This window comes from Carassius auratus, chromosome 19 (genome assembly GCF_003368295.1).
Source record: "Carassius auratus strain Wakin chromosome 19, ASM336829v1, whole genome shotgun sequence".
NCBI lineage: Eukaryota > Metazoa > Chordata > Actinopteri > Cypriniformes > Cyprinidae > Carassius > Carassius auratus.
In genome coordinates, this window is record NC_039261.1 from 2,745,276 (window position 1) to 2,772,916 (window position 27,641).

Genomic DNA, 27,641 nt, shown 5'->3' on the forward strand with positions numbered 1-27,641 from the left:
AATGGCAAAGCTTTATTAACACTGCACTGTGTTGATTAAAAACAGACAAAAAAAGATTTGGCAGCTGTGATTGCCAGATTTTTACCATAAAAAATATGGTAGCAACATTTTGGATTTAAAGGATGTAACTTAAATTTTACTTTTTAATACCGTAATTTCATTAACTGCTATAATGTCACTATACCAACCTACTGAAGTACTGAAATCTACTAAACACTAAACACCATCATGTTAACACCCATGAAACTGAAATAATGCAATAAACATTTATTTAACAACATTAGATACAACCATATGTACAAAACCGATAAGAAAAAAGAAAGAAAGAAGGAAAGAAAGAAAATAAACCATTATTTTAAAAAAATCTAATTTGAAATGAAAAGTAGGGAATACTGGAAATGTAAATCTACGGATATTCACTATATATTATATTTCTTTTTTAAATTTCCAAAAATGATACAGTACTGATACACAATGATACACAGTTGTTAAGCGTATATAGTAGGGAAAAGTAGTGTTAACCACAGTTTGTATCCCTGTTGCAGGACCTCAGTTATAGCTGTGTCTCCCTGAGAAATAAGATTGAAATAGATAGATTTTATAGTCATTTACATTCTGTAATGTGTACACATACAAAAGAATGATCAGAAACTGAAGTGACTGACGAAATGGCTTCTTTCCTTGTGCATCTGCGACTTGTTAGGGGGAGAAAACTAAAATTAGTGATTAAGATAATAGATCACATTTTTATAAACAGCGTAAATCATGAATTTGGATATCCTCACTCTTTGGGTTTACTGATGATAAATATAAAATTATCTTTTTTTGTGCATTCAGTTTATTAAGATATATGGATTTAATTTGTTGTATTAAATCTTAATTGTCATGTCAACTAATCATTTTTAATCTGTACAGTACGAAACAGTTTGAAATCTTCTGATCCCCCCCCCACCCCCCACCCAATAACACATTAGGGTTTTATGCTACATTTTAGTGCATGTTGTTAATTGTTTATTGCATTATTTTAGTGGCATGTGTGCTACAATGAAAGTGTTTTGTATTTGTTTGTATGGCGCTGTGCACCTTCTATATTTTATATTTCGAGCAATTGTTTACATTTTTGAAAAAGCTATTTAAGTTTTGATTACCAGTGTTGGGAACAGTTACTTTTAAACGTAGTAAAGTACAATATTGCATGACTCAATAAAACGAATTATATTACTTAGTTATTTTGATGAAAAATTATTTAGATTTGTTGTTAAATAAAAAAAAATAAAAAAATAAAAAAATCATTACTTTACTAAACTTGCATTACTTTACTGGTTACTTGAAAAAAAGTTATCTGATTGCATGACTCACCTTACATTTTGTGAACCCAACATTGCTCTGTGCCACCTGTGTTGGTGTTAGTCAGTATATTATAAAGATGGGAAAAAAGTTAATTTCATATATTAACATTATTCACTTAATGAAATTATTTTTATTTTTTACATTTTTTTACTTGTTAAAACTCTCACACTCCTGAAAAAAAAAGTGCCCAACAGGAATTTAACGTCAGCATCCTGGTAATGCATCTGCTCGGTTAACTGTGTTTGACTTGATACAATGCGAGGGGACTTAATGGATGAGTGGGGAAACGTGACTTGCACTTATTTTGGGGGGTCTTTTTTAAATTACAGTCATTTAGATGTAATTGCCAGGTGCTACACTTCACCTGCTTCCGGGGGGAATGTGTGTCGAACAGCTGTCACACATTAGCTCAAAAACGATGTGGCATTAGGAAGCACTTAGACAGCTGGAGTGCACAGGCAGGGTTCAGAGCATGCATACACACAAAACTATCAGCTACATGTTTTTCTGGAGTTTGACTGAGAGCAATTACAATGCTTTTTTTTCATGAAAGAAAACTAAATGTGTTATTATCTCATTCAAAATAAGTAAAGAGTGCCTGCAAAGGTGACTAGGATGCAAAACTGCAATTTTTGTTTCACATCTTAAATGTTTGCTGGGCAAGACCCCAAATGATACAGAAAAAGCATGGGAGGGATTCATTAAGAAGGATTTGCACACTGATAGCTTCATTTGTTTGCATGGGTTGTCTGTTATTTTACCAGCTTCACTAAATGCATTATGCTAATGTAGTAATGCCACAAATATAAGCACACATTTAGTTCTGATCACAGTTTGCATGAGGCATTTTTCCCCTGTACAGAGAGTGATTCTGAGTGCTGTGCAGGATATAGTTAAATGATCATTTTATTATCATGATGGAAAACCATTGCTATAATGTTTGAAAGTATAGTAGTAAATGTGGCAATAATAGCTCCTAATGAATGACGATAACAAAACTTAATCTGGAAAAAAAATAAAATAATAACAATAATTAAAAATATTATTACAATTTAAAATTACGGTTTTCTGTTGACATATAATTTAACATGTGAATTTTCAGCATCATTAGTCAAGTCTTCAGTGTCACATGATCCTTTATAAATCATTCTAATATGCTGATTTGCTGCTCAAGAAACATTTCTGAGTATTACCCATACTTTATATGTATACAGTATATATATTTTTAGGATCAATTCAGGAGAAAGTTAAGAAAAACTACATTTATTTGAAATATAAATATTTGATTTAACTTTCAATAAATGTAATGCATCTTTACTTTATGTTCTAATTCCTTCTTAATTGTAAGTATTTATAGTTTTATGTCCAGAACATACAATTTTTTTTTTAATATTTCTGCTTGTGTACCCGCAGAGCTTTTTTGATGGCTGGGACATAAATGAAAAGAAGGACAAGACCAAGGGCCGACATGACACCCTTCTGGGTCGTAAGTATTATTCAAAAATAATGATTATGCACTAGTTACAGCACATTGCCCAGATAATACTCTAATGTAACACTCTTACTCTAATATGTGCATCTATGTGTACTGTTGTTATACACAATTACTGGGTACAACAGTCAGTTTAACTCAAATGATTTAAAAACAGACCACAGCTATCACAGTCTGTGAAGGATTTGGAATGGAGCTTTATTCAATATTTTGTATTATTTAATTATTCATCCTAATGTTATTATTATCATCATCACTGACTAGCACTGTTCTCCGTTTTTAATCCTAACAGAAGACCGTCATCGAGTGAAAATGCATTCTCTCCTGGCCGATCCTAACTCTGACTATGTCAATGCAAACTACATTGATGTAAGTTTTCCTCTTTAAACTCTGGACATGTTTCCTTCAAGTAAGAGGTGTTTCTCTCTGTCTAGCTTTCAGTGAAGGTGTGCATATTAACACGTTTATATGGCTTATATGGTTATGCCTTTTCTCACTGAGAGAGCTGTCCACTGACAACTTTGCTGTCACTTTTTTGTTTTGACGCTTTTTTTTTTATTTAAGCATTTGGCCTATTCGTTACGCTCCCTTTTGACTGCATTGTCCTGCCGAGCATCCTGTCAAACGTCTGATTTGAGTGCAGACGTGTCTTTTCTTTTCTCAGAAGGATTTGTTAGCACGAATCTTAGACGTGCGACACTTTCCTGTCAGCCAGATTCTGAACACTTTGTTCTTAATCCTAACCATTTGATAGATAAAGGCTTTCAAACTTACGCTCCCTTTAATCTTTTCGGGGTCTCGCCGGTCATCCGACATGACGTCTCCAGGGTTGCCATACGTAACTCAGACGTCCCTGTCCCACATAAGAAGCACACATTAACTGTCTGTGCTGGAATCTGAGTAAATCCAGTTTTGCCGTATTTTGGTGGGAAGGTAATCCAGTGGAATTGAGCAATCAAAACCTGTGAAAGTGTGAAGAGCTACGTTAAATGACAGACAAAATTGAATGTGGAATTGCATTTGACTGCATAGTAGACATCTTTTATGTGGGTCCTTTACACATAATTTGGTGGAAGACTACTTAACTGGTGAAATAATGTCACCCTTATGCTTCTACAAATGTATAAGCGTGGAATAGTTTTCAGATTTGACTGTCGCTCACTGAACTCTATTTAAACACTAAAGAGCTTAACAATAGACTTTTTGAGGATTTTTCTCGGACAATGCATGGCAACCCTAAACTGTAATTTGCAGTCAGTTTGAAGTGATTTCCTCACTGCAGGTGGTCAAGACGGAGAATTTGACTTCGGACGTCTTTATTTCTTTCCACTTTCCTCTAATCATCTTAATTATCCTGTTTCTCTCTGTTTCTCTTTCTCTCTCTTTTCACCCATCCCTCTTTCTCTGTGTCTGGGATCTCTTAGATTCGGATAAACAGGGAAGTAAGTACTTGTCTTTCCCTTCGTCTTCTGTCATCATCTGTCCACCGCTCATTTATCCCTGCTATCATGGCTATGCTTTCAGACATTTCATTTCCCAAAGCCTTTTCTGTTATTTGAGGTTATAGTAGCTTTGTTTTATCTCAGGGCATCACTTCCTGTAACACACATCCTAATAATCTTATTTTATTTTTTTTGATTGAAACAAAAAGGTGCATCGGGACATATCAATAGCCATTACGTTACACATATACTCTAATTATATGATATTACAACTATTAGAAATTAACACTTTTGATTTCATGGGGGTCTTTAAAATCATGGCTCATGGCTTCTGAAATCTAGATTTAAACCTCATCTTGGACAAATAAGTAAAGAGCGCAAAATAAACTTAAAGGTCTTAAAACCTGGCTTAAAGCATAGCATACACATACACATGGTTATGGGATATACTGTATAGGATCTGTAGCAGATACAGCATGTATATATCCACTTCATGTTTTGCATTGTGATTGTATACCATAGAGTTCCTCTACATCTTTGGGAACACCTTCACTCTGAGCATGCTCTGAATCACATGTGTAATCAGTCCAATGGATGGGAGAGACCAGGAAGCTTCAAAGCATGTGCGGTGAATCCGGTGTGGATGTTATGGGTGTGTCCTCTGAGGCGGTACAACTCTTAACTTCCAGTCTCTCAACCGAGGCTGTTGAGTCCATCCTCCAATACAGAACTCGCTCTATGAGGAAACTGTACTTCTTGGTGTGGAGACTGCCAACTCCACACTAAATGTTTACGTGGTATCCCCCTCGGTGGCCAGTCTGTGGGTAGACATGTTGTGCTGATGCTGAGGCTCCGGTATGATTTCTGGCTGTCGTACCCCGGGCCTTCAGTCCTCCCTTTGGGGAGCATGACCAGTAGAAGCTCAATTGTATGTGTGCAGTTGCAAGCATTCTCGTGATTTTAAGCTTCCTGGTCACTACATCGCCCCGTCCATGACGTCCTGCCCACCCATTGGACTGATTACACATGTGATTCAGAGCATGGTCACACTGAAGGCGTTCACAAAGCATTTCAACGTTCCCTCGAGGAACCACAAGTACATGTGTAACCTGGATACGTTTAATACCATTATGCCGCTTTCTAAATGTATGTTCATCAAGGAACAGTGTGGTTTAACATCTACGAATAGCATTTTTCATAAAAAAAATAAAGATAAATTAATTTAAAAAAAAATGTGTCTCAATGATATGAAAAACCGATGAAAATATTTTTAGCTTATCTTCAAAACTGCTTAATCAGATTCACTTCTGAAAGATTCAGTTTCTTTGTGATTTTCTTTGAAAACTAAGGGAAAGGGAAAATCAAGGGAATGAATGTTGAAATATTAAGTTTTATATCCCAAGGCTGTAGACAGAAAAGAGATAGGATGTCTTGACATTTCTCTACTACATCTTTTCTTTACATTTTCTTTCTCCTGAAAGAATTTTGTGTTCTCTCCTGTGTTCTTCTGTCCTTGTCTTTTTGCTGCCTTTTATTTTGCGGGTTTCTCTGGGTAGAACAGATGAATCTTTGTTAAATTGTCTGCTTTGCTCCATATTATTGTTCCAGTCTGACTGTGTCTCTAGTTCAGTACGCTGTCGCATCAGTGTATTTTGAGTGTGCAGGTAAAATGCTAACTAGTGTGTGCAGGCTTCATTGTGTATTTTAAAGCACAATATCATAACAGAGGGTATTTGACACTATCATCATGTTCTATGTCAATGTAAGAAATCCAGGTGTACAGTACTACATATAGTATATCGCATACATGCCAGTTTGCACAATGCCAGTTTGGGACAATATATATAGTGCACCACTTACTAACAACAAATTAGTCCTTGTCTTGAGATGTGACACATTTTCATATTCCTCTGGTTTCCTTGTCAATATCACATGTAAATAACCTGAAGCAGTGCCCATCAAAGTACAATAAGTAATCCAACATTTCTACCGATTTCTACCCTTACATGCCATCCAGGCACGCACAAATATTTCATTTATAGGCACTTTATAAAAGAACATTGACTACTGTACAATCAACCGCATAACCTTTGAGACTAAAAGCAAAGCTTTCTATCCAAACCCCACATGCAGGGACTGAGGTGCAGCGTGGGTGAATGAACAGATACATTTTTCACAAGCAGATAGAGGTTCATTATGGTTACTGTATAAAGCCACCCTGCTCTTCACACAAAAGTAATTTATTGATTTCTGACTACAACAAGACACTGCAAGCACTTGTCAAGGATTAGCATGTTATGAATTCTACCACAAACCTCACTGAACACTGGTTTTGGGAACAGTAGGTGAATATATTAAGATCTTCTGAGATCAGGCTTCTGATGCAGAGCCCAAACTGTCATGGCTGAAGTGCCCTTGAGCAAGGCACTGAACCCCCAGATGCTCCCCGGGCGCTGGATCTATAGCTCACTGCTCTGGGTGTGTGTTCACGGTGTGTTCACTTCTCACTTCTTGGATGGGTTTAATTGCAGAGCACCAATTCAGAGTATGGCCTACCATACTTAGCAAATTTCATGAATATTTTTTAGTTTTTTGAACAAATTGTCTATACTGTAATAAATGATATGCCAGTAAGCTATGATTTATCCCCATGTTTATTTATAACATGAGATGATTTGAGAAACACAATCTATACATAAACTATACACAATCTAACACATCTTTACATTGCCACAATAGTGTATTTATGGTCTTCATGTTTCATCAGTCAAAACGTTTCAGCCACAGTGATAGCTGGAGGTCTTAGTCCGTTGGAATTCATACATTGTTATTTCTTCTATGAGTCTGTTTTGGAGTTTCTGCACGAGAGCACCTTCCAGTAGATTGCTTTAAAGCAAGAAGCTTTACAGTATTAAACACACACACAAAAATCAGTCATAATTCAATACTATAAAGAACTGTGTTCATATTTTACTCGCGTATGACCTCAGTGGACTGAACAGAATAAATTATCCAGAGATTTCCATTCACATAACAGCTACACACAGACCAAACTCCCAAAACAAATGCAAAGCTAATTAACTTAGCTTTAGCTTGATTCTGTTCAGAGTCATGTCACACCAGTTCATTCTTCAGTTTAGCTTGAAGAGTATTATTTTTTCGTTAGTCACTTTAGAGCACTATTATTTTGGTTTCTCTGATAATTGTGGAATCTAATCAGTCAGGACTGATGTTACTATAATTTTACACTGGTGTCCCAAGAGCTGCCTGTCTGATATCTCATGCTTTGTTTGGCATTTAGAGAGCAGCATTCAGATATTGCATGCTTGAACAGAGATAACAACATCTAGGATTAAGTCAGTTTTCATGAGTAAATTAAATTCTTAAAGCTTAAAAATCTAAATCAGATGTTGCACAAATACTACAGATATGGATAATTGCTTGTTTTATCAAATGTCAAGAAACACTTTCATTTTTGAGATACAGATATGCATGTTATGCTTTCACATTCTCAGCCTCACTCATGCATCACACATTTCATTTAAGCTTACCTCTATATTATTTTGTGCTTTCTTCAGAGGCAATACATTAGGGCTTTGAGGTTGTAACATGTTGTCATCCATCTCTATGCTGTACTTTTTATTTTTCATTTTATTGCAGACACACATAACATATTCAGTAACTGTAGAGTAGCTTGCTGGCACTGCTAAAGAGAGTGTTTAGCCAGACAGCTTAATGATTTCTCTCTCCTATCTTAGCTTAATATGCAGAGTCAACTGCAACAGTGGCGTGAGTTTGGAGACAACAATGGCGTGAGTTTGGGACGGCTTTATCTGTTTGGCTAAGCAGTGGAGGAGAAAGAGAGTGTTTTTTTGAAGTTTGATTTGGTGATGCAAGTGACACCAAAAATGACTCATTTTAAATGGAATAAGTCAGAATATAGACTGTTGTCAGAATGTTGTTGAAATGTAATTGAGATATCATGAATTGATAATAATGCATGCATTGTCTGTCTCTCTGTCTCAGGGGTATCAGCGCTCCAACCATTTCATCGCCACACAAGGTGAGCCTTTATAATTCTGTTGTGGATTTGGATTTTGTGGCATATTTTGGTTGTTGATAAAAATGTACCTCTAAGTGTGTGTGTGTGTGTGTGTGTGTGTTTGTGTGCCCCAATTCTAGTACAAAGGTCTGAATGATTCATATGCAGATATTGTTTTTGCTGTTTGATCTTCTTCTTCTCTCTGGCATCCAAACACAGCAGCACTTGCTTCTGATGAACTGTGCTTTATGTCACTCTCTTCCTTTGTGGAGGTGACTGATTCTGATATTTCTTTTTATGCATTCAAATACAATTGAGCAGAATCTAGAATTTAATCCTGTTTCACTTTATTTTGATAATCCACTGTAGACATAATATAAAAAATCACGAATATTACACAAGATTTATTCATTAATGTGTAACATATATTTGTTAATAAATTATAAAAATGAATGTGTGAATGTGTGTATGTGTGTGTGTATTGACTATCGACCAAAATTAGTTGAAATTTGTCTGCATATAATATATCTTAAATGTATATTTTTTTTAATGAATTTATCAGGGACACTGCATGTACAGTATGTACTTAGCCAGGTGATCACAGGCAGTAAAGACATTTATTTAAGCAGAAATCAGCATATTAGAATGATTTCTGAAGATCATGTGACACTGAAGACTGGAGTAATGATGCTGAAAATTCAGCTTTGATTACAGAAATAAATTAAAATGTAAAATATATTACAATAGAAAACAGTCAACTGAAATTGTAATCATATTTCACAATATTGTTGTTTTACTGTATTTGTCAAATAAACATAAGATACTTAAAATAGTACTGACCCCAAACATTTGAGAACATTAAGTAGTGTACAGCTGATTAGTATCACACCGGTGTGAAGTTAAGTCTCTCTCTCTCTCTCACTCTCTCTCTCTCTCTCTCTCTCTCGCTCTGTGAATGTGTTCAGCGCTCTGTAGTTCTGTCTCTGTGGCTCTCCTGCAGCAGTAAACAGCACACATCTCATTTCATCTGCTCTCTCTCACTCATGTTGGTCGTCAACACACCGGGGCCACTGATCAACACAGACTCCCACCAAACACAAACACACACGCACTGCTGCGCTCTGTTTGAGCAGGTGTACACACACTCATGTGTGGGCTTTGCTAGGCTTGTACTCTGTCTGAAGGTTTACACTGGCTTTAGGCCCTGTGGAGGCCACCTGTGTGTTCACATCCAAACAGGGCCGCATACAGATGTGAGCTTTCATACAAATCTCTGTATCAGCCCTGCAGCTGTAGCTCAAACCCACATAATGACAACTAGATTATTACAGAGTTTTAGCATCATTCCATGGTGCATGAGAAACTATAGTGTCAGGGTGCTTTGTTTTTTTTTGTTTTTTTTTTTGTATGCTCGTTCTCCATATTTGATTTTTTATTTTGCCTGATCTCAGTCCATTTGCCGCTGGGTTTGGTGTGCACATTACTGTGTAGTTGCTATTTTGTAGCATGTTGCTGTAATATTGATAGATAGCATACCGCTAGCTGTTTGCTACTATGGTAAGGTGCTTTCAACTTTTTAACATGAGTTTGCTAAGTGTTTTTAGTGCATTGCTTTTTGGTTGCTTACGGCAAACTGCTACAGCCGTTAAAGATAAGTGTGTGAGTGTGTTTTAGCATGTCGCTGTAAAGTTGTTACTAGTTAACATACCGTGAGCATGTTGCTGCTATACAGTTTAATGATGGCTATAATGATATCCATAATGATAGAGATATAGATTGTATATAAAGTTATGAAATCATTCTGTTTTAAAAGAATAGCAGAGGCCACACCACAACTATAATTTGAACAGCACAGAGGAATGATATCTTGGGAAGCACTTTGCGAATGATTTTGATGTGCTTCAGAGGTGCTTTAATGAACCTGGGCTGGAAGTGTTTCTGATGCTGTCAGCTGGGAAATGCCATTTCAATATGGCCCTAAAAAACAATGTTGAACAAATACACTCACCCCCACCCCCCCTCTGACCGCAGAGACAACTTTTCAGTTTTAACGTTATTATTCATTATGAATAACCTCGGCTTCATCCCAGCTGTAAAACAGAGTGTTGCGATGGGATTTTTCGTGGCTGTGGCTGCGGGCGATAGCAGGAGAGCTGCGCAGGAACTCAGGAAGCACAGCACCTGTTGTTGGCTGTAATTGTTTTAACAGGTAGAGAAGATAACAGACTCTTTGCCCGAGGGCAGAGCGTTCACAGCGCGGCACTTACAAACCTTCAGCAGCTTTCCTTTAATGTTTCCAATATTTCTGTGCATACGCATTTCTGCATGCTATTAGTGAGTGATGTGTGTACAGAAAAAAAATACACGAAGAAGAAAAGAAAGAGACGAAAGTGAGAATGAAAGAAGATCAGCTCATGCCATTCATAACACTGGTAAATGCTTTATTAGAGGTGTTTGCTGTTAAAGTTACACATATTTGGGGTTAGTGATTTAATCATTTGTCTAGCCCGCCATAATAAACTATAATTTCTAAACCAGACATCACACAGATAATGTTAAAGGTATGTTTCTCCCCCCCAAAAATAAAATTAATCAGTTAATCAGCTAATTACTCGTTCTAAGCCCTTCGGGCTTCTGTTCATCTGTGAAACACAAATTAAGATATGTTTAATTAAACTTAACAGATTTTTATCCCTCCATTTAATGTCCACACAACCAAGATGTTGACGCTTTAAAAAGTTGCAGTGCAGACAAGACCAAACCAATATCAGTGGCTCTCGCCGATATATTGAGTTCTTATGAAGAGAAACGATCAGTCTGTGCAAGAAGCTGTACATTTTAATATATATATTTTTTTTTAAACTTGTAAGTTTTGGTTGGCAAGACTCTTAATATCTTTATTTGTGTTTAGAAGATGAATGAAAGTTTGTTTGAATAACATGAGGGTGAGTAAATGAAAGAAAGAATTGTTGATGAGAGGTGTGCTATTGATTTTCTAAGTGGTCAGATTTTTACAGACCTATTTTTTCAGGCCTAGATAAGACACTTTATATAAAAAATAAATAAATAAATAAATACATAAAAAAGAAGTGACACAAGACTCAAGAATATACACTTTTCTACCCATCTTATTTTGCACAGTGGAAGGGAGCTATTTTCCCGGAAAGTGTGAGATTTCTGATTCGTTAGCTGCTAAAGGTAAATAACCAGAATAACAAAGTGCAGTAAGTGATAACAGTAACAACAATAATAATAATAATAATAATAAGTTTGTTCATGATTACCATAATACATTTAAATATTGTGATAATAAAACTAGTTTACAATATTAAACAGCATAAAGGCTTGTTTTGACCAGCTGAAATAACTGGAAGTGAATGACACCAAAGCATTGCACATTCAAGTTACAAATGCTGCACCTGCTTTCATGAAAAAAAAAAAAAACAAGTTGTATAGAGTGTCACAGTAATATTGAGATCATTTTGACTTGGTCACGAAAAATCCCATTTGGGCCCATTACAACATTCTCTTGATAACGATATTGCACTATAACATACACTCATTTTAGCAACCACTTAGCAGCGCACTGAAAACACCAGCTTTATTAACCGCCCAGCATCCTGCAATTTTTAACTCTTAATTTCTTAATTTCTTGCTGCTATCATTTACTTGAAACAGTGGTTTCTCCATTTGTTGTCTTCTATACCGATAGCTCTCTCGACTCAGCATCTCACCGTCCACGTTTTGGCTTTTCTTATATAATCCTCATTGATGTTGTGACCTGCTATTTCACAAAACCTCCTCTATCCTCTCTTCATCCTGCGTTCAAATCATTCACCTCCCACAATTCTCCATGAAAGCTCATTGCTCCGTCTCTCACTCCGCAGGGCCCAAGCAGGACATGATCTATGACTTCTGGCGCATGGTTTGGCAGGAGAACTGCTACAGCATCGTGATGATCACCAAACTGGTGGAGGTGGGGAGAGTGAGTAGAATAAGTCTACCTCTGCCGCCGGCTGCCCGTCCGCCCCCTCCGCCCACTAATGGACACCATCCATTACTGAACACTGACCCACTGCTGACCATTACTGAAGATAAACTTTACCAAGAAACCCCATTAGCCAGAGACACTCCGTCTGATGAATGTTTTTTTATTGGCCAGGCATCTTTAGCATTAAACTGAGCTTTTCTTTGTCCCCTTTCCTCCAAAATACCAGGGTTACTACAGTTGTTGATAGTGGAACACCATAGCTATTATAGGATCTGTTAGAGAGGGGCTTTCACAATATTTCTTTCATTTGGCATATATTCATTGGCTTTTGCAGAGTTACCACAGTATTATTGTAGTTTAACAGTTCTATGTAGTGACTGTGGCAACTTTGATATTTTGGTGGGATATCCAGTTGTAGCTGTATTCATTTATTCATTATTAAAAAATTTTGTTATGTAGTATTTGTAACAGATTGCATAACTCTTAAAGCTGTTGATTGCAGTTGTAGCTGCTGTGGTGTGTTAATTGTATATATGTGTGTGTGTGTGTGTGGTTCAGATGAAGTGCTGTAAATACTGGCCTGATGACAGTGAGCTCTATGGAGACATCAAAATCACTCTGCTGAAAACAGAAACGCTGGCGGAATACACCGTACGCACCTTTGCCATGGAGCGGGTGAGACTGCCGAGATTTTTGTCAATATTCTGCAAACATTTGTGCTTTTAAATGAAAATTAGTTAATGGAGCTATTATCCATGTGCTACTTTGATAAAATTATGAAATCATGGAAAATGTTCGAGATCATTTTTAGTGCGAACATTCTAATTAATAAATGTTGTTTCTAATGTTTTCCTAATGGGTAACTTTGTCCTCTATCAGCGGGGTTACCCAGCTAAACATGAAGTCTGCCAGTTCCACTTCACAAACTGGCCAGAGCATGGTGTCCCGTATCATGCCACAGGCCTGCTGGCCTTCCTGCGGCGGGTCAAGGCCTCCACACCTCCCGACGCTGGCCCAGTGGTGGTCCACTGCAGGTAATCAAGCACTGCTTCCTGTTTGTGCACCATTGGTCAGTGAATATCAGTATCCCACTAGTGATAACCCTATAACTAACAGTTAAAGATCTGCATCACCAAAAATTACATTTTAGAAGCTTTCTCACATGTATTTTTTCCCCTAACATTTACAACTAAGATTACAGCTGGATACAAGTTGTTACTCCAATTGTTAGTTAAAGAAATGTGTCTTAAGTAACTCCATTTGTGCCTCCACTTCACCTTTAAAAAATCTCAGAGGGCAGAATCAGTGCTTTCAGATCTCACACATAAAACATGTTTTTGCTTTTGATGAACTGCAGATATTTGATATTTTCCATTCATCTGCTGCCTATTTATAAACAGGAACAAATGCTCAGACCTGCAGTTCATCAGTCCAAGGATGTGTTTCTGCCCCCAAACCTCACTTATTCATGCGGAAGACATCCATGTATCAGATAAAACTAAATTGGACAGAAAACCAATTCAATGAATCATCCCTGAACACTGATGAAATGTTCATCAGTCCCTAAAGACTCATTGGCCCACATTTATCCTGAGAATGTAAAAGAAAATTGCGCGGATCACATGATGTAATGTATTCCTCAGTTTATCTCTCTGTTTTACGTGCTTTAACATTATCACTTTATCTTTTAATTAAACTGCAGCAGTGCTTCATTCAGGATTGCCTGGGATATTTCTCTCATTTTTTTTAAAGCATACTTCATTAGTATGCTTCACTGTTACGATGGCCAGTCCAACCCACATGACGCTTTCACTTTGTGAAGTACTTCTACTTAAACCAGCCCATTTACTAGCGTGTACCCAGAGCTGCATTAGAACGGTGCCAGCTCCACATAAAAAATCTCTTTGTTTACTCACTCTCATTTCATTCCAGGCCCATGTGTTGTTATTTATTTTAAATAGCTCAGCAGTGCACTGAGATATGTTCTCATTATTTGTCTGTCTGCAGTATGGGTGCTGGCCGCACCGGCTGTTACATCGTATTGGACGTGATGCTGGATATGGCCGAGTGTGAGGGTGTAGTGGACATTTATAACTGTGTGAAGACGCTCTGCTCACGACGTATCAACATGATCCAGACTGAGGTAAGAAACTTACTGATCAGAAACAAAGGTTGGGTCACCAGGATCCATTAATCAGCTAATCATCCAACGAAACTAGGCTGGCTGTTTTATCTAGGTTTTTATTTTTATTTTCTGTTCACAAAAGCACTTTTGATGCTTAACCCAGTTCATTTAACATCAGAGTTTGGTTCATTTGGATGAATTTAACACTGTTTCCCGAATTCTAAAATATCTATCAATCCTGAAGGATGAAATCAAGTCCCACATTTTTTTCTGTTGTATGTGACAACAAAGAAAAAAAAAACATCATTCAATGTATAATCACTGTAAGCTTAATATCACAAGAATGCTTTCAAGACAAAAGCAAGGCCATGAAACACATCAACCATGCTGTCTAGACTGCTTTATAATGCATAAGAAATCTCTGTCCTCATTGTTGCTGATAATATATATGAATTGAAGATGGCAAGCTGAAGGTTGGTCTAGTATACTCCCTCGACAGAGATAAAACAGAAAACTTGTGCCTGACCATTAACCTTCAGATATACTAGTAGAGTGAAAGAGTAAGCTAGAATCCATAGAAAACACTTTTTCACAGATTTTTAGCAATATTCATGTCTCTATGATGCTTGTTTGATATGGCAATCAATGCAGAGTTCTGGCATGCAACTCTAGATGGTGCAGTCCAATAGGTCTAACTGACATCATCACATGGTACAGCTGATTGGTTCTCTCCTGTATCTGTATCCAATGAGCTTGCTGCTCAACATTCTTAAATATGATTAGTGCTTGCCATAACAGTTGCAGCTTGCTTCAAAATCCCCCCATATTAAAGGTTACAGATTTAACTTTATTAACTTAATTACACTTAATTATGCAATCCATTCTGAACAACACCTCAAATCAAATGACTAGTTGAGGAGATATATTTATAAAAAAAGTTAAATAGATAAAAATACATTTTTTAAAAAGTGGCAAAAATAAACAAAAATAATATTATTAAAATATGCCTCTACCTACATTTATAAAACTCTGTATCTGTACATACAGTTCACTGCTGTTTCTAGTTTCAGTGATCACTATTGGGCTATAAAACATGTTAAAAGAATTACACTGCAGTGTATTATTTGCAAACCAATACATTTTGGTATTTGCATCACAAAATCAAGTCCATATGTATGACATTTCTGATAAAGTTAACTTGCTCAGTAGCACACCTGCTACAATTCTAAGTTATTTTATTGCGAGTGAAAAAACTTGTTGAAGGAAGTAAAAAAATAATGGCTATATAATGTATAATTATAATTATATATATAATTATTTGTTAATGATGTCATGTAGGTTTAGGGTAGGTTTTAGTGTACCGTATTTTCCGGATTATAAGTCACACTTTTTTTCATAGTTTGGCTGGTCCTGCGACTTATAGTCAGATGCGACTTATTTATCAAAATTAATTTGACATGAACCGAGAGAAATGAACCAAGAGAAATAAACCAATAGAAAACATTACCGTCTACAGCCACTCAGGTGCGACTTATAGTCCGAAAAATACGGTAAGTGGTTTGTTATTTTCAAATGCAATACAGCATTAACCATGTAGCACCACTTGCCGAACATTTAATTTCTGAACTGCTGCGATGCATACAACAACCAACATATTGAAATGTTGGCCGATTTCACTCTGAAAGTGTCGCTGTCACACCCTCAGCTCGTTCCCTCAGCCCCAGTCACCATTGCCAGTCACCATCCACTCGATCTCCCATGCACCGCCCACGTGAACCGTCACCTGAATACTAATTACCTGCACCTGCACCAGCAATCACCACACCTTTTAAATACTCACCTCACTCACTCACTCACCGGCTGGAATCAAGATTGCATGGACATTCTTTGTGGATCTTCTGCCTGCTCCTTGTGGACCGCAGTTGTGACTCTGTGGAGATTCAGACACATCGATTAAGGGAAGTGACTCTTTGTTGTACTGGCTTAGCTCTGTACTTGAACTCACCAGTTGATCAGTGCTTGAAGATTCACCGTCTGTGACCACACTTACCTGCTCTGTTATAGTGCTATGCTAATAAAGCTTCACGACAATACTTACCCGTCTTCTCCTCTCCTTGTGTGGATGTGACAGGATTCCAGCCCCAAAAACAGAACTTCATATCTCCCATGGATGTTAACGCTGCAGCTCAGGGAGCTGCTCCGGACCCGTTCACCGAAATGGTGACTGCCCTCCGCCAAGTACTACAGTCAGTTTCATCACCCACCGAAACCGGTGCTTCCGCCACCAACAGCACGCCCCTTGCACGTCCCACGTGCTATACGGGTGAACCGAGTGGCTGCAGTGGGTTTATTCTGCAGTGCTCACTGTTCGTCAACGCAAATACCTGTAAATTCCCCAATGAGGCCACCAAAGTCGCCTTTGTGATCTCTCTTCTCACCGGACGGGCGCTACAATGGGCAGAGGCTCTTTGGAGCTCCAAAAGTCCAGTTCTATCCTCATTTGACGCCTTCGTCACTCACCTCCAGGAAGTGTTCGGGGTGGCTCTAACTCCTCTCTCAACCCATGATGAACTCTTAAATCTCCGGCAGGGAGCCGCTGAAATACACGACTACACTCTCCGTTTCCGAACATTAGCCGCCACCAGTGGTTGGAACCAAATTGCCCTACTAGCTGCGTACCGTAAAGGTTTAAAACCCCAGATCAGAAAGCAAATGGTCATTTACGACGATAATGTCAGTCTAGAGACATTCATTAGAAAGACAATAAATGTTGCTCAGCACCTCTCGGCTTGTGCCTCACCGGCTTCATATGCCATCTCTCCATCGGCCAGAACGCCCTCGCCCCAACGAGACCAGGAGGAACCCATGATCACCGACTCCTACCGCCTAGATGCCTCTGAACGGAGGCGCCGTATCCAGGAGCGGCTGTGTTTATACTGTGGCGAGGCCACTCACCTGATCCACGCCTGCCCAGTCCGTCCGCCTCGCCCAATGGTGAGTACAGTCTCAATTACCCCATCAGTATCTCACATACCTCATATCAAAGCCCAGATAACAATTAACTCACGTAATCTTTCCATCCATGTCCTGGTGGATTCCGGAGCCGCCAGCAACTTCATCTCATCTCACTTCGTAACCAAGCACCGTATTCCCATCATCCAGAATGAGACTACTTACCGTATCACTACCATTCAGGGATCACCATTAGGCGGTGGCAAAATAACTAGAAGAACACACGAGCTACAACTCGTTCTGCCCCACGGACACCGGGAACAACTGGCCCTCCTCGTACTTCCTCGCGCTACCGTTGACGTCGTCCTGGGTAGGCCGTGGCTGGCCCAACATAATCCACAAATCAACTGGAGCACAGGGGAAATCCAGGCATGGGACCCGGAATGCCAGAGTCACATTCACCGTTCCCCAGTCCAGAGTTCACAGTCTGCGCCACCGCACCTTCAATTGCACTCCACCTCCATAGGAAGACCTGCCCTTTACTCCTCCTACTCCGATGTGTTCAGCAAGGAACAAGCCACCCGATTACCGCCTCATCGGCCCTGGGACTGTAGTATCGACCTGCTGCCAGGTGCCAAGCTACCGCATGGGAAAATATATCCACTCTCCCGTCCTGAGCAGGTGGCGATGGGGGAATACATCCAGGAGGCTCTCGATCAGGGGTTCATCAGACCATCCACATCTCCAGCTGCATCCAGTTTTTTCTTCGTCCCCAAAAAGGATGGCGGACTTCGACCATGCATCGACTATCGGGTGCTAAATGACGCCACCGTCAAGTTCGCCTACCCGTTACCACTCGTTCCGGCGGCTCTGGAGGAACTGCGCGAAGCCAAGGTGTTCACCAAACTCGACCTCCGCAGTGCCTACAACCTGATCCGTATCCGAGAGGGAGACGAGTGGAAGACTGCCTTCATCACCCCTGCCGGGCACTACGAATATCAGGTGATGCCCTATGGGCTTGCTAACAGTCCATCCATCTTCCAGAGTTTCATGAACGAAATATTCCGTGATTATCTCCACCAATTCGTCATTGTCTACATAGACAATATCCTGATCTACTCCCGGAACATAGAAGAACACCAAACCCATGTCTGCCACGTTTTACAACAACTCAGAGACCATCACCTCTACCTAAAAGCTGAGAAGTGCGAGTTTCACTGCACTACTGTCTCCTTCCTCGGATACGTGATCTCTGCGGAGGGAGTTCAGATGGAGTCTGCAAAGGTGGATGCTGTGGCCAACTGGGCGGAGCCCACAACGGTGAAAGAACTCCAGCGTTTCCTTGGCTTTGCCAATTTCTACCGACGCTTTATCAAGAACTACAGCCTGCACTCGGCTCCTCTAACATCCCTCCTAAGAGGAGGTCAGCGCCAGCTGCGCTGGACATCCCAAGCTCGAGAGGCCTTCAGCCATCTTAAACACCTCTTCACCTCAGCACCCATTCTTCGACATCCTGACCCGTCCAAGCCTTTCGTCGTAGAGGTTGATGCGGCCAATCACGGCATTGGAGCTGTAATATCCCAATGGTCTGGTGAACCTTGCTCACTCCATCCGTGTGCGTACTTCTCTAGGAAACTCTCTCCTGCCGAATGCAATTATGGTATCGGAGACCGTGAGTTGTTGGCCATTAAACTCGCCCTTGAGGAGTGGCGGCACTGGCTAGAGGGAGCCCAGTTTCCATTCACTGTTGTCACCGACCACAAAAATCTCCAATATCTGCAGAACGCCAAAAGACTCAATGCTCGTCAGGCTCGTTGGTCACTCTTCTTTGCTCGCTTTAATTTTCAGATCACGTATCAGCCCGGTCACAAGAACACTAAAGCAGATGCCCTGTCCCGTATGTACTCACCAGAACCAGACACCAACGAGCCTGATTCGATTCTGCCACCCTCCGTTTTCCTCGCGCCCATCCTCTGGCAGATCGACGAGGAAATTCGTCACCTGGCTCAGGACACCCTGGCAGCAGGCGAACCCTCTCGCTCATCCAGCAGAAGTACTGGTGGCCGAACATGGTTCGTGACGTTACTCGGTACATCCTCGGATGCTCGGTCTGCGCCGTTACCACCACACCTCGTCAACTTCCCGTGGGTAAATTACAACCACTGCCCATTCCTCGCCGACCCTGGACCCATCTAGGGGTGGATTTCGCCACTGACCTTCCCCCCTCACGGGGGTACACTACCATTCTGGTTGTTGTAGATCGTTTTTCTAAATCCTGCAAACTAATCCCTTTAAAAGGTCTTCCCACAGCGTTCGAGACCGCCGAAGCCCTCTTCACCAACGTGTTCCGGAATTATGGCACTCCAGAGGACATTGTATCGGACAGAGGTCCTCAGTTTATTTCCAGGGTCTGGCGAGCGTTTTTCCAACTTCTCGGGACATCCGTCAGTTTATCTTCTGGATATCATCCACAGACCAACGGCCAGACCGAGCGGAAGATTCAAGAAATCTCACGGTACCTCCGTACTTACTGCTCCCAACACCAGGATACCTGGAGCCAGTATCTGCCGTGGGCTGAGTATGCCCAAAACTCCCTTCGCCAAACCACTACAGGCTTAACCCCTTTTCAATGTGTTTTAGGCTATCAACCACCGCTGTTTCCCTGGTCAGGAGAAGTCTCTGAGGTGCCCGCGGTAGATCACTGGTTCCAGGAGAGCGAGAGGGTGTGGGACTCAGCTCACATCCATCTCCAACGGGCAGTTCGGAGGCATACAGAGACCGCTAACCGCCGCAGATCGCCTAATCCCGTCTATCTACCTGGAGACAAGGTTTGGCTCTCCACTCGGGATATCCGCCCCCTGACTGCCCTGCAAAAAGCTGAGTCCCCGCTACATAGGGCCGTTCACCATCCATTCCCAGATAAATCCCGTCACCTACCGCCTGGACCTACCACCACGCTACCGGATTTCACCCACGTTTCACGTCTCACTGTTAAAACGTCACACTGTTAAAACGTCACACTGATCCAGTTTCTCCTTCCTCCACAGAACCGGAACCGCCTCCCCCTCCAAACCAACCCGAGATCCTCGGAGACAGCATCTACCAGGTCCAAGAGATCCTCGACTCCCGGCGGCGGAACGGCCACCTGGAGTACCTCATAGATTGGGAGGGGTTCGGTCCCGAGGAGAGGTCGTGGGTACCACGCAATGACATCCTGGATCCGGCTCTCCTCGAAGAATTCCACCGACAACACCCGGACCGCCCGGCTCCCAGAGGTCGTGGTCGTCCCCGTCGCCGCTCTAGGGTGCCTGGAGTCGACCGTGGGGGGGGGGGGTAGTGTCACACCCTCAGCTCGTTCCCTCAGCCCCAGTCACCATTGCCAGTCACCATCCACTCGATCTCCCATGCACCGCCCACGTGAACCGTCACCTGAATACTAATTACCTGCACCTGCACCAGCAATCACCACACCTTTTAAATACTCACCTCACTCACTCACTCACCGGCTGGAATCAAGATTGCATGGACATTCTTTGTGGATCTTCTGCCTGCTCCTTGTGGACCGCAGTTGTGACTCTGTGGAGATTCAGACACATCGATTAAGGGAAGTGACTCTTTGTTGTACTGGCTTAGCTCTGTACTTGAACTCACCAGTTGATCAGTGCTTGAAGATTCACCGTCTGTGACCACACTTACCTGCTCTGTTATAGTGCTATGCTAATAAAGCTTCACGACAATACTTACCCGTCTTCTCCTCTCCTTGTGTGGATGTGACAGTCGCAAAATGTTCAAGAAGCAATATACTGTAATTTTTTAGAAATGTTGCCACAAGCACTTTTTTTCCGATGAGCCTGCATTACTTGGGTCTATAAGCAACCACCCAAACACCCAAAAAACCACATACAAGTGTTGGTCATATTATTAGAATATCATCAAAAAGTTTATTTATTTCACTAATTCCCTTCAGAAAGTGAAACTTGTATATTATATTCGTTCATTACACACAGACTGATATATTTCAAATGTTTCTTTATTTTAATTTTGATGACTAAACTGACAAATAAGGAAAATCCCAAATTCAGTATCTCAGAAGATTAGAAAATAACATAAGACCAATACAAAGAAAGGATTTTTAGAAATCTTGGCCAACTGAAAAGTATGAACATGAAAAGTATGAGCATGTACAGTACTCAATACTTAGTTGGGGCTCCTTTTGCCTGAATTACTGCAGCAGTGCAGCGTGGCATGGAGTCGATCAGTCTGTGGCACTGCTCAGGTGTAATGAGAGCCTAGGATTTTCTATGGTCAGGCGAGTTTGCTGGCCAATTAAGAACAGGGAAAATGAAATCTGCATATCTATAAAGTTGGTCAGCAGCAGGAAGTGTTCTAATACTTCCTGGTATACAGCTGTGTTGACCTTTGACCTCAGAAAACACAGTGGACCAACACCAGCAGATGGCATGGCACCCCAAACCATCACTGACTGTTTAAACTTTACACTGGACCTCAAGCAACGTGGATTGTGTGCCTCTCTTCTCTTCCTCAAGACTCTGGGACCCTGATTTCCAAAGGAAATGCTAAATTTACTTTCATCAGAGAACATTACTTTGGGCCACTCAGCAGCAGTCCAGTCCTTTTTGTCTTTAGCCCAGGCAAGACACTTCTGATGCTGTCTTTAATTCAACAGCTGAACCCATGTCTTGCATACATCTGTGTGTAGTGGTTCTTGAAGCACTGACTCCAGCTGCAGTCCACTCTTTGTGAATCTGCCCTACATTTTTGAATAGTTATTGTTTCACAGTCCTCTCCAGGTTGAGATATCTCTAATATCTCTATTGCTTGTACACTTTTTTTCTACCACATCTTTTTCCTTCCCTTCGCCTCTCTATTTATGAGAGACCATTTAAAGGCCTTTGCAGGTGTTTTGAGTTAATTAGCTGATTAGAGTGTGGCATCAGGTGTCTTCAATATTGAATATTATTTTCACAATATTCTAATTTTCTGAGATACTGAATTTGGGATTTTCCTTAGTTGTTAGTTCAATCATCAAAATGAAAAGAAATAAACATTTGAAATATATCAGTCTGTGTGTAATGAATGAATATAATATACAAGTTTCACTTTTTGAATGGAATTAGTGAAATAAATCAACTTTTTGATGATATTCTAATTATATGAGCATCACCTGTACACTCTAAGCACTTAAACTACCCCAGAGCAAACCTCTGGCAACCGCCCAGAAAAGCTTAGCACCATGGCAGCTTGTTTGCATGGACTCACATCTTCAGAAAATGTATGTAATTATTTATAGTGATAACTATTGTCATATTCTTAGTAAAATAATCATGTGTATGCACACCATCCGAGGTGCCAGTCAGAAGACATCAAAGTAGCATAAAGAGGCATAAGACCGCACACTCACTTGCAGGTGATTCTTTATTACCAGCGTTTTGACACAACACCTTTGTCAGTGTGATTTTATTGTCTATTGTCATATACCACAGTTTCTTAAATCTATAGTCATTCTGCTGATGGCCCTGTTTTAATCTTTACGTGGGAATATAGATTTGATTGACTTTGACATTTCCCTCCTACACTGCTAAATTAAGCTAATATTTGCCCCCTCGATTAATCTCTCTGACATTTTGACACATCATTTGTAATTTAAAGAAAATAATTGGACAGTGCTTTGTGCATGTTGTGACATGACCTCATTTCTTCAAAGCAGTTTTCCGTCCTGAGCTGACTCTTTCTATGTCAATCTCTCTTTCAGGAGCAGTATATATTCATCCATGCCATACTAGAGGCCTGTCTGTGCGGAGAGACCGCCATCCCCATCAGCGAGTTTGAGCTCACCTATAAGGACATGCTGAGTGTGGATTCTCAGACCAACACCTCTCAACTGCGAGAGGAATTTCAGGTGAGTGGATGAGCTGAAGACAAATGACTCATAAATGACTTTCCTCACTTTCTCTGTTGGCCATAGAGTCTGAAGTGGTTAGCAGAATTCCAGGATGTCACTAACCAGATTGGTGTCTTGGTTTTAGTCTTTTAGGTAGGGATGCACGATATTGGATTTTGGCCGATATTCGATGTGCCGATATTTTCAAAATAATTTTGGCCGATGCCGATACCGATATCGATATATATACAAATATATACTGATATATTTAAACTTTAATTTTACTGAAGAGAAATCCATGTATCTCTTCTGTACTGATTCTACCATAAATTTATTATTTTACAAATGTAGACAGACATTCACATCTGAAAAACAGGTCAATTATTTCACTTGGAGAATATCGGTTTGGCTCATCGGCAGAAATATTCATATCGGCCGATACCGATAATGGTCATTTTAAGCTTTTATCGGCCGATACCGATAATGTGCCGATATTATCGTGCATCCCTACTTTTAGGCTTAGTTGCATTTAAGTTAAAGTGCCCCTATTATGGGTTATGGAAGGTTAATTTTTGGGTTTTGGGAATCCCCAAGAACAGGATGACATGCATCGAAGGCCAAAAAACACTTACATTTTCTTATAATATGCATTTCTTTTTATGTTACCTTCTCAACGACATCCAAATGATTCACTCACCAATTCATTTTTCCGAAATCCTCCTTTGTGTGACGGCAATTTCCGATGATTAGTCCAATTGGTCAGTTTTATTTCCATATCATAAAGCAGCATTTTTGAGCAAGGTGCTGCTTTGTGTACAGCGTTACCGGGGAAACAGCTATTTTTTTCCACTTCAAAAGCGGCACCTAGTGGCAAAGAATACATTTGCATTTTCATTCAGAACTACGTGAAAATGGACTGATGGTTTTACGCAGCAAACACGCAGAGCAGTATATATGAACCATATATATATATATATATATATATATACTGCTGTTCAAAAGTTTGGGATCAGTAAGACTTGATTTGTGTAAAAAAAAAGTGTGTGTGTGTGTATATATATATATATATATATATATATATATATATATAGCAGCAAATCAGTATATTAGAATGGTTTCTGAAGGATCCTGTGACACTGAAGACTGGAGTAATGATGCAGGAATAAAATGAATTTTAAAGTATATTTAAAATAAATCGGTTCTTACAAATTGTATTATTATTTCACATTTTAACTAGATGATTTTATTCATAAGATTATCACAAAACTGACCCCAGCACTCTCAAACTGTGAATAGAGTTACAAATCTCACTTTAAAAAATCCACTCTTATTTATTTATTTGGCCCCAGTAAATATAAGGAAGTATCCTCTTTGTGACCCATGAGCTGAGACCATTATCATGCCTATTGCGTATTACTTTCTCAGCAAGTTAATATCCAGTAATATTTCTGCTGATTGCAGTCTAATTACAGCTCAATTTAATGTTGTGGACTCTGCTAATGCACTGCGGATGTCACATGTGCAAGTTTACTGACTGCATCTCATTGCTTAGACCCAGGAAGAGACTGTGTGCTGAGATTGGTCCAAGTGGGAAATACTGCTGAGATACTCGGACAAATTAAGTGACCCCAGCAAGCAAAACGCCCAAGAAATAGTGCCAGAAAACTTCGGAACATATTAGGAGACCAAACATAATATATGCATAATCGTTTAGGTGAAAAATGAGCTGAGATTGTGTGATCTATGGTGTGTAATTGGAGTTCAAGAAAATTAGAAGCACTGATTGAAGCCAGAGATTAAATCCTCATGCATTTTATTTAATTATTCATTTTTAGTGCTTTCTTTCTACTATAAGCTGAGAGATAAAAAGTGATAAAAAGTGGTCATCTGCAGTTACTAACCCATTTAAATTAGCTTTATTGGTAAAAAACAAACAAACATAAAAATGTAAATGTTAAATGATATTTTGACTTAAAACAAGTTAACTTTAGAAGCCAACCAAAACAATGGCACAGATTTACACTGAAGAAGGGGTTTGAGTCGTGTAGAGTACTTTATTTCAACTAAAACTACTAAAAAAGCATAAGTGCAAAAATTGTAATAAAGATTACATTTCAGATAAAGGAAACTTATGCAAAAATCACAAATGCTTCATTGGCGACTAAATGTAATAACATTTAATAAAAAAAATAATAATAATAAAAACATAATAATAATATAGAGACCAGACTATCATAGAGGCTTGGGTTTGTATAAACTGTATTCATTTTATGATATTTGCATTGGGGCTTTATGCAAATCCTGCTATTGTGTTTTATGCAGGTTAAGTGTTGCATGCTAACTCACAGCTCAAACTGTGCTGAAGTCAATCAGCTGTAGAGACTATTTTCATTCCTTAAGAGAGGGTGTAATGAAGTGTTCCCACACCTTACAGTTCCACTCGCATGTGTTTTTAGCGTCAAGCTATTAATGGCTCCATGCCTGTCGCTCGAGACTGTGTACCTGTCCCTGTCCTCCTCATAGCCAGTGTAATCTTCATAATCATAATTGTAATGTCCCATTTGTGCTGTCAGAACCAATCGGGATTGAAGCACTTCAGTGCAATAATCTGCATAATTCTCAGTCTGATTCATTCACCTCAAGGCTCATAGCAGAAGTGTTCATATGTGACCAGTGTGCATTATCCTCAGCCATTAAGCTTTGGAGACATTATTTGCCTGAGACAAAATCATTTCAGCTTCCAAAGCTTTTCTCTGCATCTGTCTGAACTTGAGGTTGTTAGTTCACACACATCTTACAGAATCTGAAAAATGTTCATAGTTAAAAAAGAGCGGTCATGAAATAGATTTATTGTATTTTTACAGTATGTAGTACTGCCTTAAATAAGCTATTTCACTCAACAGATGTTTACATACAGTGCACATTTCTCACTATTAACTATAGTTCTTTATAAGCATGCTTATTACCTGCATATTGATTAAGAAATGCATGGGTGAAACGGCATCCTTATAAGGACGATCCGTCATCTTTACAAAGACCAACCCATGAAGCTCTTTTAGATAAATTTGCTCTTTAGGAAATTCTCTGATTATTAGTACTTATAAAGCACATATTAATACCTTATTTTGCATGACCATATTTTAGGTTCCTTAATCAAACCTATACCAACTTTTATTTCTTATATAGCAATTTATACAACACTGACTGTGTCAAAGCAGCTTCATAGTGTTTACAACTTTATAAGCGTTATAACTACCTGACTAACTATTAATAAGCAGCTAGTTAGGAGTTTACTGTGCCAACAGTAGCGGTAGATCAAATTTACACAAATGAAGAATTGAAAAGGTTACATGCTGATTCTCATAATGTATGTTTTAACTGAATGATCAATGCAGTGTTGTTCTTGTTAACCAAAAGTATAATAATATTATTATTAATAATAATAATTCACTAAATATATTTTTTAAATGAAAATGGGAAAAAAGATAAAAATAACTAGATATTAGTAAATGCAAAAAAAAAAAAAAAAAAAAAAATGTGTGTGTGTGTGTGTGTGTGTGTGTGTGTATATATATATATATATATATATATATTATAATTATTATTATTATTATTGTTATTTTACTGGTGAATTGAATCTGTCTTCTGGGTTCTCCAATGAGGGTCTTGAGCAGTCACAATGCCAATTGCTGTGTGAAAGCCTCATTCAAGACAGTAATCTGTCATCTTGTGCTCTGTGTTTTACTGGTTGAAGGAGAATTTCATTATCTTTTAAACTTATTCCATTTTTGTTCTGTTGATCATTTTTGCCTCTAGCAATTGCCTGCATAGTTTTACTTCATTATCCTCTCATTGTCTCACTCGGTTATATCACTTCACAATCATTGAGTGCATTCAGCCCCACTCTGATCCCGTATCTTTCCTCTGTGCTGACCCCTGTCTCTTCAGACTCTGAACTCTGTGACTCCTCACCTGGACGTGGAGGAGTGCAGCGTGTCTCTGCTGCCCCGTAACCGTGAGAAGAACCGGAGCATGGACGTGCTGCCGCCTGACCGTGCGCTGGCGTTCCTGGTCTCTACCGAGGGCGACGGCAACAACTACATAAACGCCGCACTGATGGACAGCTTCCTGCAGCCGGCTGCGTTTGTGGTGACCCCTCACCCCCTGCCCACCACCACTGCAGACTTCTGGAGACTGGTGTTTGACTACGGCTGTACCTCCATCGTCATGCTCAACCAACTCAACCAGTCCAACTCAGCCTGGGTAAGAGAGAACGATTAACAACTCACAATGCTTACACTACTAACTATGAGATTCACACAATGGCACTCATTCAGAAAACTGT

The 27,641-nt window shown here is 39.6% G+C and overlaps 1 protein-coding gene across 1 annotated transcript in view; it reads left to right on the plus strand.

The window, feature by feature from the left end:
• Positions 1-27,641, plus strand: part of LOC113119138 (receptor-type tyrosine-protein phosphatase U-like) — a 217,742-nt gene that overhangs the window by 178,943 nt on the left and 11,158 nt on the right. The window contains exons 19-29 of the mRNA XM_026288370.1: positions 2,764-2,836; positions 3,135-3,211; positions 4,267-4,284; positions 8,043-8,096; positions 8,311-8,347; positions 12,214-12,311; positions 12,876-12,992; positions 13,197-13,351; positions 14,325-14,460; positions 23,168-23,314; positions 27,245-27,559. Coding sequence (XP_026144155.1) covers positions 2,764-2,836; positions 3,135-3,211; positions 4,267-4,284; positions 8,043-8,096; positions 8,311-8,347; positions 12,214-12,311; positions 12,876-12,992; positions 13,197-13,351; positions 14,325-14,460; positions 23,168-23,314; positions 27,245-27,559 — 1,227 coding nt within the window. The remainder of the gene's footprint in view (positions 1-2,763; positions 2,837-3,134; positions 3,212-4,266; positions 4,285-8,042; positions 8,097-8,310; positions 8,348-12,213; positions 12,312-12,875; positions 12,993-13,196; positions 13,352-14,324; positions 14,461-23,167; positions 23,315-27,244; positions 27,560-27,641) is intronic.